Below are 16,279 nucleotides of genomic sequence, written 5' to 3' on the forward strand. Positions count from 1 at the left end.
TCTTTTATCTTTCTGGGTTACTTCACTCTGTATAATGGGCTTCAGTTTCATCCATCTCATTAGAACTGATTCAAATGAATTCTTTTTAACGGCTGAGTAATATTCCATGGTGTATATGTACCACAGCTTCCTTATCCATTCATCTGCTGATGGGCATCTAGGTTGCTTCCATGTCCTGGCTATTATAAACAATGCTGCGATGAACATTGGGGTGCACGTGTCTCTTTCAGATCTGGTTTCCTCAGTGTGTATGCCCAGGAGTGGGATTGCTGGGTCATATGGCAGTTCTATTTCCAGTTTTTTAAGAAATCTCCACACTGTTTTCCATAGTGGCTGTAATAGTTTGCATTCCCACCAACAGTGTAAGAGGGTTCCCTTTTCTCCACACCCTCTCCAGCATTTATTGCTTGTAGACTTTAGGATAGCAGCCATCCTGACTGGCGTGTAATGGTACCTCATTGTGGTTTTGATTTGCATTTCTCTGATAATGAGTGATGTTGAGCATCTTTTCATGTGTTTGTTAGCCATCTGTATGTCTTCTTTGGAGAAGTGTCTGTTTAGTTCTTTGGCCCATTTTTTGATTGGGTTGCTTATTTTTCTGGAATTGAGCTGCAGGAGTTGCTTGTATATTTTTGAAGTTGATCCTTTGTCTGTTGCTTCATTTGCTATTATTTTCTCCCATTTTGAAGGCTGTCCTTTCACCTTGCTTATAGTTTCCTTTGTTGTGCAAAAGCTTTTAAGTTTCATTAGGTCCCATTTGTTTGTTTTTGCTTTTATTTCCAATATTCTGGGAGGTGGGTCATAGAGGATCCTGCTGGTACCACAATTTTCTTATCCACTCATCTGCTGATGGACATCTAGGTTGCTTCCATGTCCTGGCTATTATAAACAGTGCTGCGATGAACATTGGGGTACATGTGTCTCTTTCAGATCTGGTTTCCTCAGTGTGTATGCCCAGCAGTGGGATTGCTGGGTCATATGGCAGTTCTATTTCAGTTTTTTAAGGAATCTCCACACTGTTCTCCATAGTGACTGTACTAGTTTGCATTCCCACCAACAGTGTAAGAAGGTTCCCTTTTCTCCACACCCTCTCCAGCATTTATTGCTTGTAGACTTTAGGATAGCAGCCATCCTGACTGGCGTGTAATGGTACCTCATTGTGGTTTTGATTTGCATTTCTCTGATAATGAGTGATGTTGAGCATCTTTTCATGTATTTGTTAGCCATCTGTATGTCTTCTTTGGAGAAATGTCTGTTTAGTTCTTTGGCCCATTTTTTGATTGGGTTGCTTATTTTTCTGGAATTGAGCTTCAGGAGTTGCTTGTATATTTTTGAGATTAATCCTTTGTCTGTTTCTTCATTTGCTATTATTTTCTCCCAATCTGAGGGCTGTCTTTTCACCTTACTTATAGTTTCCTTTGTTGTGCAAAAGCTTTTAATTTTCATTAGGTCCCATTTGTTTATTTTTGCTTAATGGAACTGGAGGAATCAACCTGCCTGACTTCAGACTCTACTACAAAGCCACAGTCATCAAGACAGTATGGTACTGGCACAAAGACAGAAATATAGATCAATGGAACAGAATAGAAAGCCCAGAGATAAATCCACGAACCTATGGACACCTTATCTTTGACAAAGGAGGCAAGGATATACAATGGAAAAAAGACAATCTCTTTAACAAGTGGTGCTGGGAAAACTGGTCAGCCACTTGTAAAAGAATGAAACTAGAACACTTTCTAACACCATACACAAAAATAAACTCAAAATGGATTAAAGATCTAAATATAAGACCAGAAACTATAAAACTCCTAGAGGAGAACATAGGCAAAACACTCTCCGACATAAATCACAGCAAGATCTTCTATTAACTCTTTTCTGTCTACTACCTAGAACTAAGAAATATTAATTTCTTAATTTGTATTTTTAAAGTTTTTTTTAAATTTGTATTTGTTAAGCAGTTAACATTACAGTTAGAATCTTCATAGTTTGCTTATTTAGTCCCGATTACTTTCACTTCCCAGAGACAACTGTTACCAAAAATTTGGTGTATATCCTTCTATACATCATTTTTCTGTTTTTATCACTTTCATACATCTATAAAGTATAGGTATGAGGTAATATCTTACATTTAAAAATTACATAGATGTGCCTTGTCATATATTGTTTCATATATGACAAAAAGTTTTTTTTTTCCTTTATTGAACGTTAGGTTTTTGAGGGCAGTCTTCTCCTGTTAGGTATAAATGTAATTTACTCCTTTCACTACCGTGTAATATTCTGTTGTAGAGATTTATTATGTTTCTCTATTGAAGTACATTTCAAATTTTCTCAAAATTTCCCATTGTTAACAATGCTACAGTGAACATGTTTCTATAGTCCCTTTAGGGTAGTACATGTATGAGAATCTGTGGGATTTATTTGATAAAATATCAATTTGGAGACAATCTCAGACAATGAGCATTTAAAATTTTTTCCATTTTCCTTCTAGCCTCAAAAGGAGGGGTTATACTGTATGGTTTTTATTTTTCTTTTGGCTGTGACGCACAGCATGTGGAATCTTAGTTCCCAGACCAGGGGTCAAACCTGCCCCCCCTGCATTTGCAGTGCAGAATCTTAACCATTGGACCACCAGGGAAGTCTCTGTATGATTATTTAAAAAGCAAAACTTCTCAGAAAATTAAGGATATAGTGATTTTTTTTTTTCTACTTTTAAAAATATATCATTTATGTTCTAAATTGTGTGATATTCAAAACAAATTATACAAAACATTTTTTCAGGTATGTCTGTGAGACATCTTTTTCAGTATGAGGATAGAGGAAGCCTCTTTTATAATTCTGTCATTTACACTATTTATAGATTTTATAATGGGCATGGATTTTACAGTAAGCTTAAGATAGTTGTATAGATAGTTTTTAAAAATGAGGCTCCCAATTGTTCCTCAGCCTCCCTAAGTTTGCATTGGATACCTGAGGGGTAGGGTCTACCTGGCCACCTCCTTGGAATGAGCCAATTGTTTTTTTCAAATATGTTGAACCCTAGGCAGAGATTGGGAGAAGGCAGTGGCAACCCACTCTAGTACTCTTGCCTGGGAAATCCCATGGATGGAGGGGCCTGGTAGGCTACAGTTCATGGGGTTGCGAAGAGTCGGACACGACTGATGTGACTTAGTAGCAGCAGCAGGCAGAGATTGTTGTGGTTCCATGTTTCAAATAGGTAATTCTAATGTGTCTTCCTCTGTTAAATTTTCTACTTACGAGGTCTTTTTTTTTAGGTGAATAATGTCCTAGATTTAGGTTCCACATCTGATTTAGACTACATTTTTAACCATTTATTATCCAAGATGAATCACCAAGTAGAGGACTTGAGATACGTATCTTAACCTGACTACAGGAATTGCCTCTAATGAGACTGTTTACATGTGAATGGTTTGGAGATAGATACAAAATAGAGAGCCACAATCTTAATTAATTCAGCTCATTTAATTATAGTGTTTTGTTAATTCCTTGAGTCCTTCCAACTTATAAATGCACTCTTTATTCTTCAAACTATTTGAAGATTTTAATTGTTCATTCATTATCTGGGAGCAAAATTTACTTAACCCTTTGATAGGAAAGGAAAATTAAGTTGCTGAAGTACTGATGGAATTTGTGTTTTAAAAAACTGGTTGACTGAGTAGTAAACTTCTTCAGCATGATCAGAAAACTATTTTTATTATAACTCTGGGATGATTGTAAATACAGTCATCAGTTGTATCAACCTAGTTAACTTACTGAAAGTGCCCCATATAGCTGTTCTTTGCTTCTTTTCACACACTCTTCTGCCCACCAGAAATCCTCAGCTTATCTTGTGTTATTGTAGTTGTGAAACTGAATGTACAGCATGCAACAAGCTTGACCCCAAAGAACGACTGTTTCAGTAAGTTAGTGTTTGGAGTTTGATAAGTGAAAAGGGGTCTTTTTCCAGCTCTGATTGTTGAGTGACTTACTCTGTATTTTGTTTCTTTCAGTGATGAAGAACTCTCTCAGTATCTTTTACAATTGGTGCAAGTTTTAAAATATGAGCCTTTTCTTGATTGTGCCTTGTCTAGATTCCTACTAGAAAGAGCACTTGCTAACCGGAGGATAGGGCAGTTTTTATTTTGGCACCTCAGGTAAGTCTTTTATATTTCAAATTGAGTCCACTATATGCTTTTGTAAGTATTAATCAACATAATATAGGCTATTTAGCAGAAGAGTCCAGCTGCTTTCATTGTTTCTGAGTCATCGATAACATTTATGCTTTCCTGGTGTCTCCTCCTATTTCTCAATACCCAGATTCTCAGTTTTCATTTGGCAATGTAACTCAGATAAATGTCCCTCTATGCCTCCTTGATTTTTAACTGTAATTAATAACTTTTATCATAGTAATTTTTATTGCTACTACTGATGGTTATAAGTATTGCTATTTTCCAGTAATGTATCCTTACTGGGTTAACATATTTGGATTAAAAAATACTTACTTATTCCTCGAAAAGATTGTGGGTAGTTGTATCATCATTGCTACTATTGCGTAAATAAAGATTTTAGGGATTCCCTGGTGGCTCAGATGTAAAGAGTCCACCTGCCAACGGAACAGACACAGGTTCAATCCCTGATACAGGAAGATCCGACATGCCGTGGAGCAACTAAACCCGTGTACTATAGTTATTGATCCTGTGGTGTAGAGCCCGGGAGTAGCAGCTACTGAAGTGTGTGCAGCTTAGAACTCAGGGTCTGCAACAAAAGAAGCCAACACAATGAGAAGCCAATGCACCACAACTGGAGAAAAGCCCACCCAGCAACATACACCCAACATAGCCAAAAAATAAATAAATAAAATTATATGTGTGTGTGTATATATATATATATACACACACATACACACATATATAAAAGATTTTAGTTTTCCTAAAACAGCAACTTTATTTTTAGCTTCTTTACTGACAAGGTCATTTTCAGAAATACATCAGTCTTATTAAACCAAGTTTATATGGGAGTAAAATTGGGAAAGAGAACTAAAGTTCTTTTGTTTCCTAGGAAGATTGTCACTTTTTTTTTTTTGAGGTTGTGATATATGGTTTTGTTTTTTTTTTCATTTATTTTTATTAGTTGGAGGCTAATTACTTTACAGTTTATAGTGGTTTTTGCCATACATTGACATGAATCAGCCATGAATTTACATGTGTTCCCCATCCCGATCCCCCCTCCTGCCAAGATTTTCACTTCTTTGTTTCTGACTCTACTCAGACATTTGTGATTTTTTTTCCACCTGGACTTCATATGGAAGCTAATCAGTAACAGAGAAAGATAACTTTTCACCTCTCTGGCTAAGCTTCTTAAAGAAAATAAGCTGTATAGTATTTTGATGTAATTTTAGGGGTTATAGTTCTGAATCTTGATTTCTTTATTATTAACTTTTTAACTTCTTTCTCATCTAGTTCAATCTTCTTATTTTTAAATCCTTAAAGGAATAACAGAATAAGATATTCCTTCCTTTTTCAAGTGTGTTTACCATTCTTTAAATGAGGAAAAAAATCAAATAGTAGTCACTTGAGGAATTTGTTAGTTGTGTGATATGAGTCAGATCTATTTCATCTTAATTGTCTATAAATTGGTAATAATATCATTTCACTCCAAAAAATAAGATGTAAAAACTTTGGATTTCATGGAATAAACAATTAACTAGTGTTAATATCACATATCTTTTTGAACTACAGTGTTTAAAGAATTAAAAAGTTTAGCATCCAACCAGTGACTGTATACATGATATGATCTTCCTTTCTTTTTTTTTTTTTAAATTTTTTTTCTTTCTTTCTTTTATAAGAATCATTAGTTAATTTCATAATAGAATAAAGAAGTATTTTCATTTGGGGACCTGAAGTGTTTGATAAATCTTCTTTCCTGTTAACTTTTTGCAGATCTGAAGTACACATTCCTGCTGTTTCAGTACAATTTGGTGTTATCCTTGAAGCGTACTGCCGGGGAAGTGTAGGTCACATGAAAGCGCTTTCTAAGCAGGTATCAGCTTGCTTTAATCTTAATGTTGTCTTTGCCACATGAAATTTGATAAATTTTGTCATATGTTCTATCTCCCATCACATTGTTTCATAAGAGATTTCCATAACTAAATTCAGTTAATACATGTTTTAATAAAAAATGTAAGCCAAGAAATGAAGTTTTGGCAAATTTAGCAGAATGTTATTGAATGCTATTTGAAAAGTTAGGTTTCCTCGTATATTAGTACCATGACTTAAATTTTAATAGCAAATACCTATTTAGATATGCTTAACAATGGGTTTGATGGTAACAAAGGTTGTGAAATCTTTAGACCCTGTTTATTTCATAGCACTGAGATACTCTTTCCAACTAGAATACTATATGTGATTCATATGCTCTGTCATTTGTTTTAGATTGAGATATTTTGACACCTGAGTTCATAGGTGTTATAGCTTCTAGAATTCAGTATACTCAAGCTGCTTTTTCAAACTGTGTATACGTGCCTGAAACTGATATTTCAGGTATGAAATATCTCTTGTATTCCTTCATTTTCTTCCTAGGTCTTCATTATCATTGCAGATAATGAGGTATTAGTCATTTTTAATAGATCAGATATTAAATGCTTACTATATGCCAGGAGGCATAATAAGTGTTTTAAGTATGCTATTTTACTCTCCTCATAATGTGCCAGAGTAGTTACTGATACTGCCTGGATATGACAAGGTGGAAAACAAAGTTCTAAGAGATTAAGTAAGATGCCTAAAAGCTCACAGTTATTAAGTAAAAGAAAAGTTTCAGACTTAGGTCTGTCCAACTATAAAACTAAATCTTTTTTTTTTTTTTTTGGTAAATTATATGGGGAGTTTTCAACCCTTTTTGCAAAACTCCTTTTTTTAAATCAAAAGAAAATAGAAAACAATTTCATTTTATCAGTATAAATGTATCTTTGAAGCTAAAGTAAAACATAAGCCAAGAAATAGATGCTGTTTTACTGAAAACAGAAGTCCATCAAGGGTTATTGTTGACAATTGTCTCAGTGTCCAGTTATTTGTATATTTTTGTTTTGGAGATAGTCATGACTCATACAGCTAATAATTGCAAATAGCAATGGTTTTTCAAGAGCTTTCTTGCAAATGAGATGCATAACCATGTCCCAGGTGTGATTTGTTGGTGGCTTCTTGGTGCCCTAGAGGATGAAATGAGAGCATTTCTGCCATCAAGGAAAGCAGCCCTGTATTAGCTTCTTCATTCTGAGATTCTTCCTTGACAGATAGCAGTGACATGCTTTTGTTCATTAGCAATAATTTTTCCTGAATTGAATGTTACCAACCTACCACTATAAGGTTTATAAAAATGACTTAATATATAATTATTCAGAACCTGCTATATGCCAGGGTTTGAGTTAGGTATGGGTGATGTGAAGCCCCGTTAGCTATATTGCTGCCATCAAGGATTTTATATTCCATAGAATAGGTAGGAAGCATCACTATGAACAACGCTAGTGCATGTGATGGAATTCCAGCTGAGCTATTTCAAATCATAAAAGACGATGCTGTGAAAGTGCTGCACTCAATATGCCAGCAAATTTGGAAAGCTCAGCAGTGCCCACAGGACTAGAAAAGGTCAGTTTTCATTCCAATCCCAAAGGCAATGCCAAAGAATGTTCAAACTACTGCACAATTGCACTCATTTCACATGCTAGCAAAGTAATGCTAAAAATTCTCCAAGCTAGGCTTCAGCTGTATGTGAACCAAGAACTTCCAGATGTTTAAGCTGGATTTAGAAAAGGCAGAGGAACCAGAGGTCAAATTGTCAACATACGCTGGATCATATAAAAAGCAAGAGAATTCCAGGAAAGCATCTGCTTCATTGACTATGCCAAAGCCTTTGACTGTGTGGCTCACAGCAAACTGTGGAAAATTCTTACAGAGATGGAATATGAGACCCCCTTACCTGCCTCCTGAGAAATCCATATGTAGGTCAAGAAGCAGCAGTTGAAACCAGACATGGAACAACGAACAGGTTCCACATTGTGAAAGGAGTATGTCAAGGCTGTATATTGTCACCTTGCTTATTTAACTTATATGCAGAGTACATCATGCAAAATGCCGGACTGAATGAAACACAATCTGGAATCAAGATTGCTGGGAGAAATATCAAGAACCTCAGAAATGCGGATGACACCACCCTTAGGGCAGAAAGCAAAGAACCAAAAAGCCTCTTGATGAAAGTGAAAGAGTGAAAAAGTTGGCTTAAAACTCAACATTTAAAAAACTAAGATCGTGGCATCTGGTCCCATCACTTCATGGCAAATAGATGGAGAAACAATGGAAACAGTGACAGACATTATTTTCTTGGACTCCAGAATCACTGCAGATGGTGACTGCAGCCATGAAATTAAAAGACACTTTCTCCTTGGAGGAAAAGCTATGACAAACCTAGATAGTGTATTAAAAAGGAGAGGTGTTACTTTACCAGCTAAGGTCCATCTAGTCAGAGCTGTGGTTTTTCTAGTAGCCATGTATGGATGTGAGAGTTGGACTATAAAGAAAGCTGAGTGCTGAAGAATTGATGATTTTGAACTATGGTGTTGGAGATGACTCTTGAAAGTTCCTTGGACTGCAAGGAGTTTAAAACAGTCCCTCCTAAAGAAAATCAATCTTGAATATTCATTGGAGGGAATGATGCTGAGGATGAAGCTCTAATACTTTGGTCATATGATGTGAAGAGCCAACTCACTGGAAAAGACCCTGATGCTGAGAAAGAGTGAAGGTAGGATGAGAAGGGGTGACAGAGGATGAGATGGTTGGATGGCATCACTGACTCGATGGATATGAGATTGAGCAAGGTCTGGGAGTTGGTGATGAACAGGGAAGCGTAGCATGCTGCAATCCATGGGGCTGCAGAAAGTCGGACACAACTGAGCGAGTCTACTGAACTAAGTAAGAGTAGGTATAAAAATTAGTGATCAAGTATATGATGGAGAAGGAAATGGCAACCCCCTCCAGTATACTTGCTTGGAGAATCCCATGGACAGATGATCCTGATGGGCTACAGACCCTGGCCTTGCAAAGAGTCGGACATGACTGAAGCAGCTTAGCATATGATAACAGTTTCATTAATGGCAGCATTATTTATGGCAGCACAAAAGAAAGCCACATAATCTAGCTTAGAGTGTTACAGAAGAGGTCACAGTTCAGGTGACAGTTGTGGCCTTTGATGATCTAGTTCGTGTTAACTAGTTGGGGATTGCAGTAATGCTCTACAGAGAATGGACAGCTAAGTGTATTTGTGTATATATAGAGAAAGAGTGAAAAGGGCAGTTTGGTGAGATTGAGATTTATTAAGAATTGTTTCGTGATTATGGAGACCCAGAAGTCTCAAGATCTGCAGTCAGGCAAGCTGGAAATCCAGAAGAGCTGATGGTGTAGTTCCAGCCTGAGTTGGAGGCCTGAGAACCCGAAACACCAATAGTATATGAGTACCAGCCTGACAGCAATCAAACTTGACACCCGAGAAGAGTCATCATTTCAGTTCAAGTCTGAAGGAAAGAAAAGAGCCGTGCCTCAGCTCAATACAGTCACACAGGTGGAATTCCTTTTTGCTTACAGGAAGTTCTGTCTTTTTTTCTGTTCAAGTGTTTGGATGAGACCCCCCTGCACAACGGAGAAGGCAATGGCAACGCACTCCAGTACTCTTGCCTGGAGAATCCCAGGGGCGGAGGAGCCTGGTGGGATGCCGTCTATGGGGTTGCACAGAGTCGAACACGACTGATGTGACTTAGCAGCAGCAGCAGCAGCACCTACATAAGGGTGGGCAGTAAACGTTACTCAGTCTATATATTCAAATGTTAATCTCATCCTTAAACACCCTTATTGACACATCTAGAATAATGTTGGACCAAGTATCTGGACATTCCATTACCCAGTGTAGTTGATTTGTTAAACTCACTGTCACAGACCAACTTGGCACCCATGTGTATTTTCTTAAACTCATGCTTATTCTCCAAATATAAAGAATAACAAGGTCAAAATCCCACCTAACATAATACAGCTACCATAACTACCATCAATTATGCATTAACCTCTTTCTTAGATGAGGAGATAATATCCTTGAGTGGCGGTGGTTCTTCTCCTTGATTATCCTGTAAATTAAATAGTATGATTAAAATTAACAGCAGTTAAATATTGTTTCAGATGTAAGTAAAGATATAATAAGTTAATGTGTCTTATGTTACACGATAAAGGTATAAGAGGGGAAAGGAAACTAAGACATTTGTTATATATATGTGTATACATGCATGCACACACATACTTATAACAATAAGAAGATATTCATGACAATTAGTCCTCTTTACTGTATTTGATCATGTGGATATATCTAGTATTTATCATTACCATCTTCTAACTCATCCTGTATTCCCTTTGTCTTTAGGAAGCACCTCAATTGGTTGTGTTCTTTTTCTCATGGGATGACCTAAACCCTCATTGTTGAAGAGTGTGGGGCATTAGTAATTTTATCTGGGTTAACTTGTAATTTCCCATTGATCTTAATCACAGGACATGGTAATTCTAAGAGATCAGCTGTATTCTAGACATATACTCTTCCTAATTTCCACTTTGTAGTAAGGATCAGTCACCTGTAGCCAGCAGCATAATGACCTTCTCTGCCTTTTTTCCAGAAGCATGAGGAGCCCAGAATGGCTGGGCAGGGGTCTACCTTCCAGTTGAATGGAATAATTGGTGTATCTCCCAGTGGAGTCATTCTTTCTGTAATTCAGCCTTCTGTGCCAACAGAGCTCAAGGTCTCCAGAACAGGAACCAAAAATCTTGGTAGTGGGGCACTAAGGGCTTCCCTGGTGAGTCAGTGGTAAAGAATCTGCCTGCCAATGAAGGAGATGCAGGAGACTTGGGTTTGATCCCTGGGTCAGGAAGATCCTGTGGAGGAGGGCATGGCAACCTACCCCAGTATTCTTGTCTGGAAATCCTCAGAGAAGACACTGGCGGGCTACAGTTACTGGGGTCACACAGAGTTGGACACGACTTAGTGACTGAGCAACAAGGGGTAACAGTGGTACGACCACTCAGTTCCACACTTTGATGGACCTGTGAATCCTGGCTGTTGGGAAAATAGCATCATATATTGGATATGCTGATTCGAAGGATATGCTGCCTTTTGTAGAAACTTGCCCCTGCCCTGCAAGGCATTGATGCCTAGCCAGCACTGTAACTATCTTCAAAAGTCCATTCCACTGCTTTTATCAAGGCACTTACTTCAAGATCGTAAGACCAGGGCATTCCATGAACATGAGCCCGTAGACGTACTTTATTTGTTGTAAAATGAGTTCCTTGATCAGAAGCAGTGCTGTGTGGAATGCCATGATGGTAGATAAGGTGTTTTGTAAGTTCATAGATGGTAGTTTTGGTAGATATGTTGCTTGTATGCAATTTCATATCGAGTATGTGTTGCAGTAAGAACAAGACACCGCACTTTCCAAGAGGGAGGCAGTCCCGTGTAATCAAACTTTCATTCCACAACTGGCCCACCACCCCCAGGAGATGGTGCTATACCAGGCATTCAGTGTTAGTCTCTGCTGTTGGCACATCGGGCACTCAGCAGAGGCCATAGCATATGGGCTTTGGTGAGCGGATGTCCCTGTTGCTGAGCCCATGCAGAACCTCCGTCTCTGCAGTGTTTCCCATTGAATGACGACAGGATTGGCTGAGGAAAGAGGCTGAAGGGTATCCATGGAACAGGTCACCCAATCCATTTAATTTTAAAAGTCTTCCAAGGTTAAACTTTTGTAAGGATACAGTGGGGCAGAAGTTATCTTTTATTTTTTTTGCCCATTCAGAGAGGTCTTTCACATACCTCTTCCTCAAATTTTGTGATTTTCTAATCATGTTTCTTCTAAGTCCCTGACCATCAGCTAAACGTTGGTAACAGCTCATGAATTGGTATATAACTGCAGACATGGCCATTTCACCTTCCAAGCAAAATGAACAGCTAGATACACTTTTCAAAGTTCTGCACACTCGGAGTATTTCCCTTCACTGCTGTCCTTTAGATGTATTCCTGAACTGGGCTATAGTACCTCAGTTCTATGCTGCCTGCATGTTGTAATCCATTCATCTGTAAACCATGATTAGGTCTCTTTCTGTATCTACTGGTCATAAAGGACTCCTCATGAGACCATGGTGTAGGCTAGGAGAAAGAAGATAGTGAAACAGGAGTGGGAAATCATGGACATTTGGTCTACTCCTTTATGTAACTTGAGCCATCAGGGCCAGACTGGGCACAATCTCTTATATAACTGCTTTCACTTGATCGGGAAGTCTTGCTGTGCTCATTCATCGTCATGTGTGGTGGGTTAGCTAAAACCTGGTTGTTGACAGGCAGCTCAGGTTGCATGATTACATTCACTCTCTACTAAAACCTAGAAGCAAACTCGAAGAGCTCTGTCTCAAAAAGAGAGTAGATATCAGCAGGGGATGGTAGATTTTTTGTTTCTCTGCCAAATCCTAAGGACTTGTGCTACGATTCAGCTCTAGGAGCCTGCCAAATACAGTTCAAGCCCCATTAGGTCTGTTGGATCATGTGGCTACAACTTGTATGGCAATTTGGGCCTGCTGCAGAGCCTTCTCTTGTTCTCTTGTTCATTCAAAACCAGCACCTTTTTAGTTGCACATCGGCCAAGGTACAAGAAGAATATGTTGCCTCCAAAATTCAAAGAGGCTCACTATGTTGTGCCTTATTTTGCTTGTGAAGAGGGTCCTGAGCACCAAATTATTTTTTGCCTTAGAAGGGACATCTTGACATGCTCCACACTCCTTGAGCTCTAGAAATTTCAGTGAGTTTGAAGGCCTAAAATTTTTTGTTGGATTTATTTCCCACTTTCTGAAATACGTATCTTAAGTCCAAAGAAGTTGCTGCTTTTTATTCACTGGGTTCCGTCAGCATAATGTTATCACTGTAAGGGACCAGTATGATATCTTATTGAAGGGAAAGTCAATCAGGATTCCTTCAAATGAACTATGACATAGAGCTGGAGAATTAATATACTCCTGAGTTAGGGCAATAGGAGTGTATTGTTGGCATTGCTAACTTAAGCAGATTGCTTATGGTGGTCCTTATTGACACACATGGAAAATAAAGCATTTGTCTAATCAGTAGTTACATATCAGATACCAGGAGATAACTTACTTATTTATGCAGTGAAACTGCATCTGGTATATACCACCTAGTTAAAGCTCTAACAATCCCCTGTTATTCTCTAAGAGTCATCTATCTTTTGCATAGGCCAAATAGGCAAGATGAATGAGGATGTGATGGGAATCACCACCTTGCATCTTTCAAGTCCTTGATGATAACACTAATCTGTACAGTTACTCCAGGAATGTATTTACTATTTCCTCAGGTCGAAACAGTTGTAATAACTTCCACCTGGCCTTTCTGACCATAGTAGCCCTCACTCCAGAGATCAGGGAACCAACATGGGAGTTCTGCCAGCTTCTGTTTCAGTTATACATTCCGGAACTACAGAAATTACCAGAAGATGGATTTGGAGCAACTGCCCTTTGAAGAAAGATCTGTGCTAAAACTCTCTTGTTAGCTTGCCCCCACTTAGTTTGAAGAAAGATCTGTGCTAAAACTCCCTTGTTAGCTTGCCCCCACTTAGTTTGGTGATTGTCAGTGACATTTTGAGTCACTTTGCATTAGTGTCATTTTAGAGATAGTGTCCAAAAATCCCTGAAAAGCCTGATTATTTCCTTTCCCCCAGTGTGCAGTTACTGTGGACAAAGGCCACAGTCTCTTTGGGGAAGCCAGTGGAAAGTCAGTTTCAGTCTGCTAGGTACTGTAGAGTTCTCAGGCATCATTTGATGTTGAAGAAAGTATCATGGGATTTATCAACTTCTCAGTTTTTCTACATATATGAGTACATGTTAGAAAAATGAGTCCTGAAGGTTTACCACTTAGGTGTTTATTAATGCTATGGTATAAATTTAGACCATTAGCTGTATATGATTGTAATTATTACAGTATGTAAGCTGTAAGTATTAGGAGGGTAGTTTCATCTCAGTTCAGTTCCGTCGCTCAGTCGTGTCTGACTCTTTGTGACCCCGTGAATCACAGCACTCCAGGCCTCGCTGTCCATCACCAACTCCTGGAGTTTACTCAAACTCATGTCCATCGAGTCGGTGATGCCATCCCACAATCTCCTCCTCTTTCGTCACCTTCTCCTCCTGCCCCCAATACCTCCCAGCATCAGGGTCATTTCCAATGACTCAACTCTTTGTATGAGGTGGCGAAAGTATTGGAGTTTCAGCTTCAGCATCAGTCCTTCCAGTGAACACCCAGAACTAATCTCCTTCAGGATGACAGGTTGGAACTCCTTGCAGTCCAAGGGACTCTCAAGCGTCTTCTCCAACACCACAGTTCAAAAGTATCAATTTTTCAGTGCTCAGCTTTCTTCACAGTCCAACTCTCACATCCATACTTGACCACTGGAAAAACCATAGCCTTGAGTAGATTGACCTTTGTTGTCAACATAATATCTTTGCTTTTTAATGTGCTATCTAGGTTGGTCATAACTTTCCTTCCAAGGAGCAAACGTCTTTTAATTTCATGGCTGCAGTCACCATTTGCAGTGATTTTGGAACCCAACAAAATAAAGTCTGACACTGTTTCTACTGTTTCCCCATCTATTTCCCATGATGTGATGGGATCAGATACCATGATCTTAGTTTTCTGAATGTTGAGCTTTAAGCCAACTTTTTCACTCTCCTCTTTCTCTTTCATCAAGAGGCTTTTTAGTTCCTCTTCACCTTCTGCCGTAAGGGTGGTGTCATCTGCATATCTGAGGTTATTGATATTTCTCCCAGCAATCTTGATTCCAGCTTGTGCTTCTTCCAGCCCAGCGTTTCTCATGATGTACTCTACATATAAGTTAAATAAACAGGGTGACAGTGTACAACCTTGATGTACTCCTTTTCCTATTTGGAACCAGTCTGTTGTTCCATGTCCAATTGGTGTTTATTAATGCTATGGTATATATTTAGACCACTAGCTGTATGTGATTGTAATTATTACAGTATGTAAGCTGTAAGTATTAACAGGGTAGTTTCATCTCAGTTCAGTTCAGGCGCTCAGTTGTGTCCAACTCTTTGCGACCCCATGAACCTCAGCACGCTAGTCCTCCCTGTCCATCACCAACTCCCAAAGTTTTCTCAAACTCATGTGCATTGAGTCGGTGATGCCATCCAACCATTTTATCCTCTGTCGTTCCCTTCTCCTCCTGCAATCTTTGCCAGCATCAGGGTCTTTTCAAATTAGTCACCTCATCGCATCAGGTGGCCAAAGTATTGAAGTTTCAGTTTCAACATCAGTCCTTCCAGTGAATACTCAAGACTGATTTCCTTTAGGATGGACAGGTTGGGTCTCCTTGCAGTTCACGTTTCATCTAGCTGATGTAAACTGAAAGTAGTATATTCAACTCACATAACTGACATTTTTGTAGTATTAAATATGCTCTCCCAGACTATGTTTGTTGTTACTACATTGTGTTTTTCTTGTGCCAAAGACTCGCCTCCCTTTTTAGCTTTTCTAACTTCTCTCACTTAAATGCCATTTGTTTCCCCACTCCTAACCTTCTGTTCAGGGCTTCCCTGCTGGCTCAGAGATAAAGAATCCACCTGTCAGTGCAGGAGATACAGGTTCAATCCCTGTGTGCAGAATATCCCCTAGAGAAGGAAATGGCAACCCATTCCAGTATTGTTGCCTGGGAATTCCTATGGATAGAAGAATCTGGCACGCTCCAGTCCATAGGGTTACTAAAGAGTTGACCACGACTTAGCGACTAAACAGCAATAATTGCCTTTTTTAAAATCCCTGCAGTAATTTTCATTGCATGAATAATAAAATTCAACTTTCAAGAAAGTCAATTAAGATACCACCATCCCCCGCACCTTGATAAAGTCCCTACTTCTTTGGACTCATTCCTGTGATCAAACTATCCTGAGCATTTTCTTGTTTCTCTGAGAACCCCAGTTTGACTTTTATAACAGCAAAAATAAGATATGTGTCAGATCACATTATTCTTACTCTTTCTTGACTAATGAACAGTCAGGGGAAGAGCTTACCCTTTACATGGCAATTCTTGTTACACTGTAAACTTACAGTGTGACAAGGTGTTGAAACACTTAAAAGATTTGGTTAATGGCCGTGTGAGTATTCAGAACATTGTTCCAGGAAATGGATATCAACA

General features: G+C 38.6%; 1 protein-coding gene across 1 annotated transcript in view; it reads left to right on the top strand.

Annotated features, from left to right (window-relative positions):
* The window catches only part of PIK3CB (phosphatidylinositol-4,5-bisphosphate 3-kinase catalytic subunit beta), a 187,454-nt gene that overhangs the window by 141,648 nt on the left and 29,527 nt on the right, over window positions 1-16,279 (top strand). Inside the window, exons 15-16 of the mRNA XM_065942782.1 lie at window positions 4,008-4,151; window positions 5,937-6,036. Coding sequence (XP_065798854.1) covers window positions 4,008-4,151; window positions 5,937-6,036 — 244 coding nt within the window. The remainder of the gene's footprint in view (window positions 1-4,007; window positions 4,152-5,936; window positions 6,037-16,279) is intronic.

Source organism: Muntiacus reevesi, chromosome 8 (genome assembly GCF_963930625.1).
Source record: "Muntiacus reevesi chromosome 8, mMunRee1.1, whole genome shotgun sequence".
Classification (NCBI taxonomy): domain Eukaryota; kingdom Metazoa; phylum Chordata; class Mammalia; order Artiodactyla; family Cervidae; genus Muntiacus; species Muntiacus reevesi.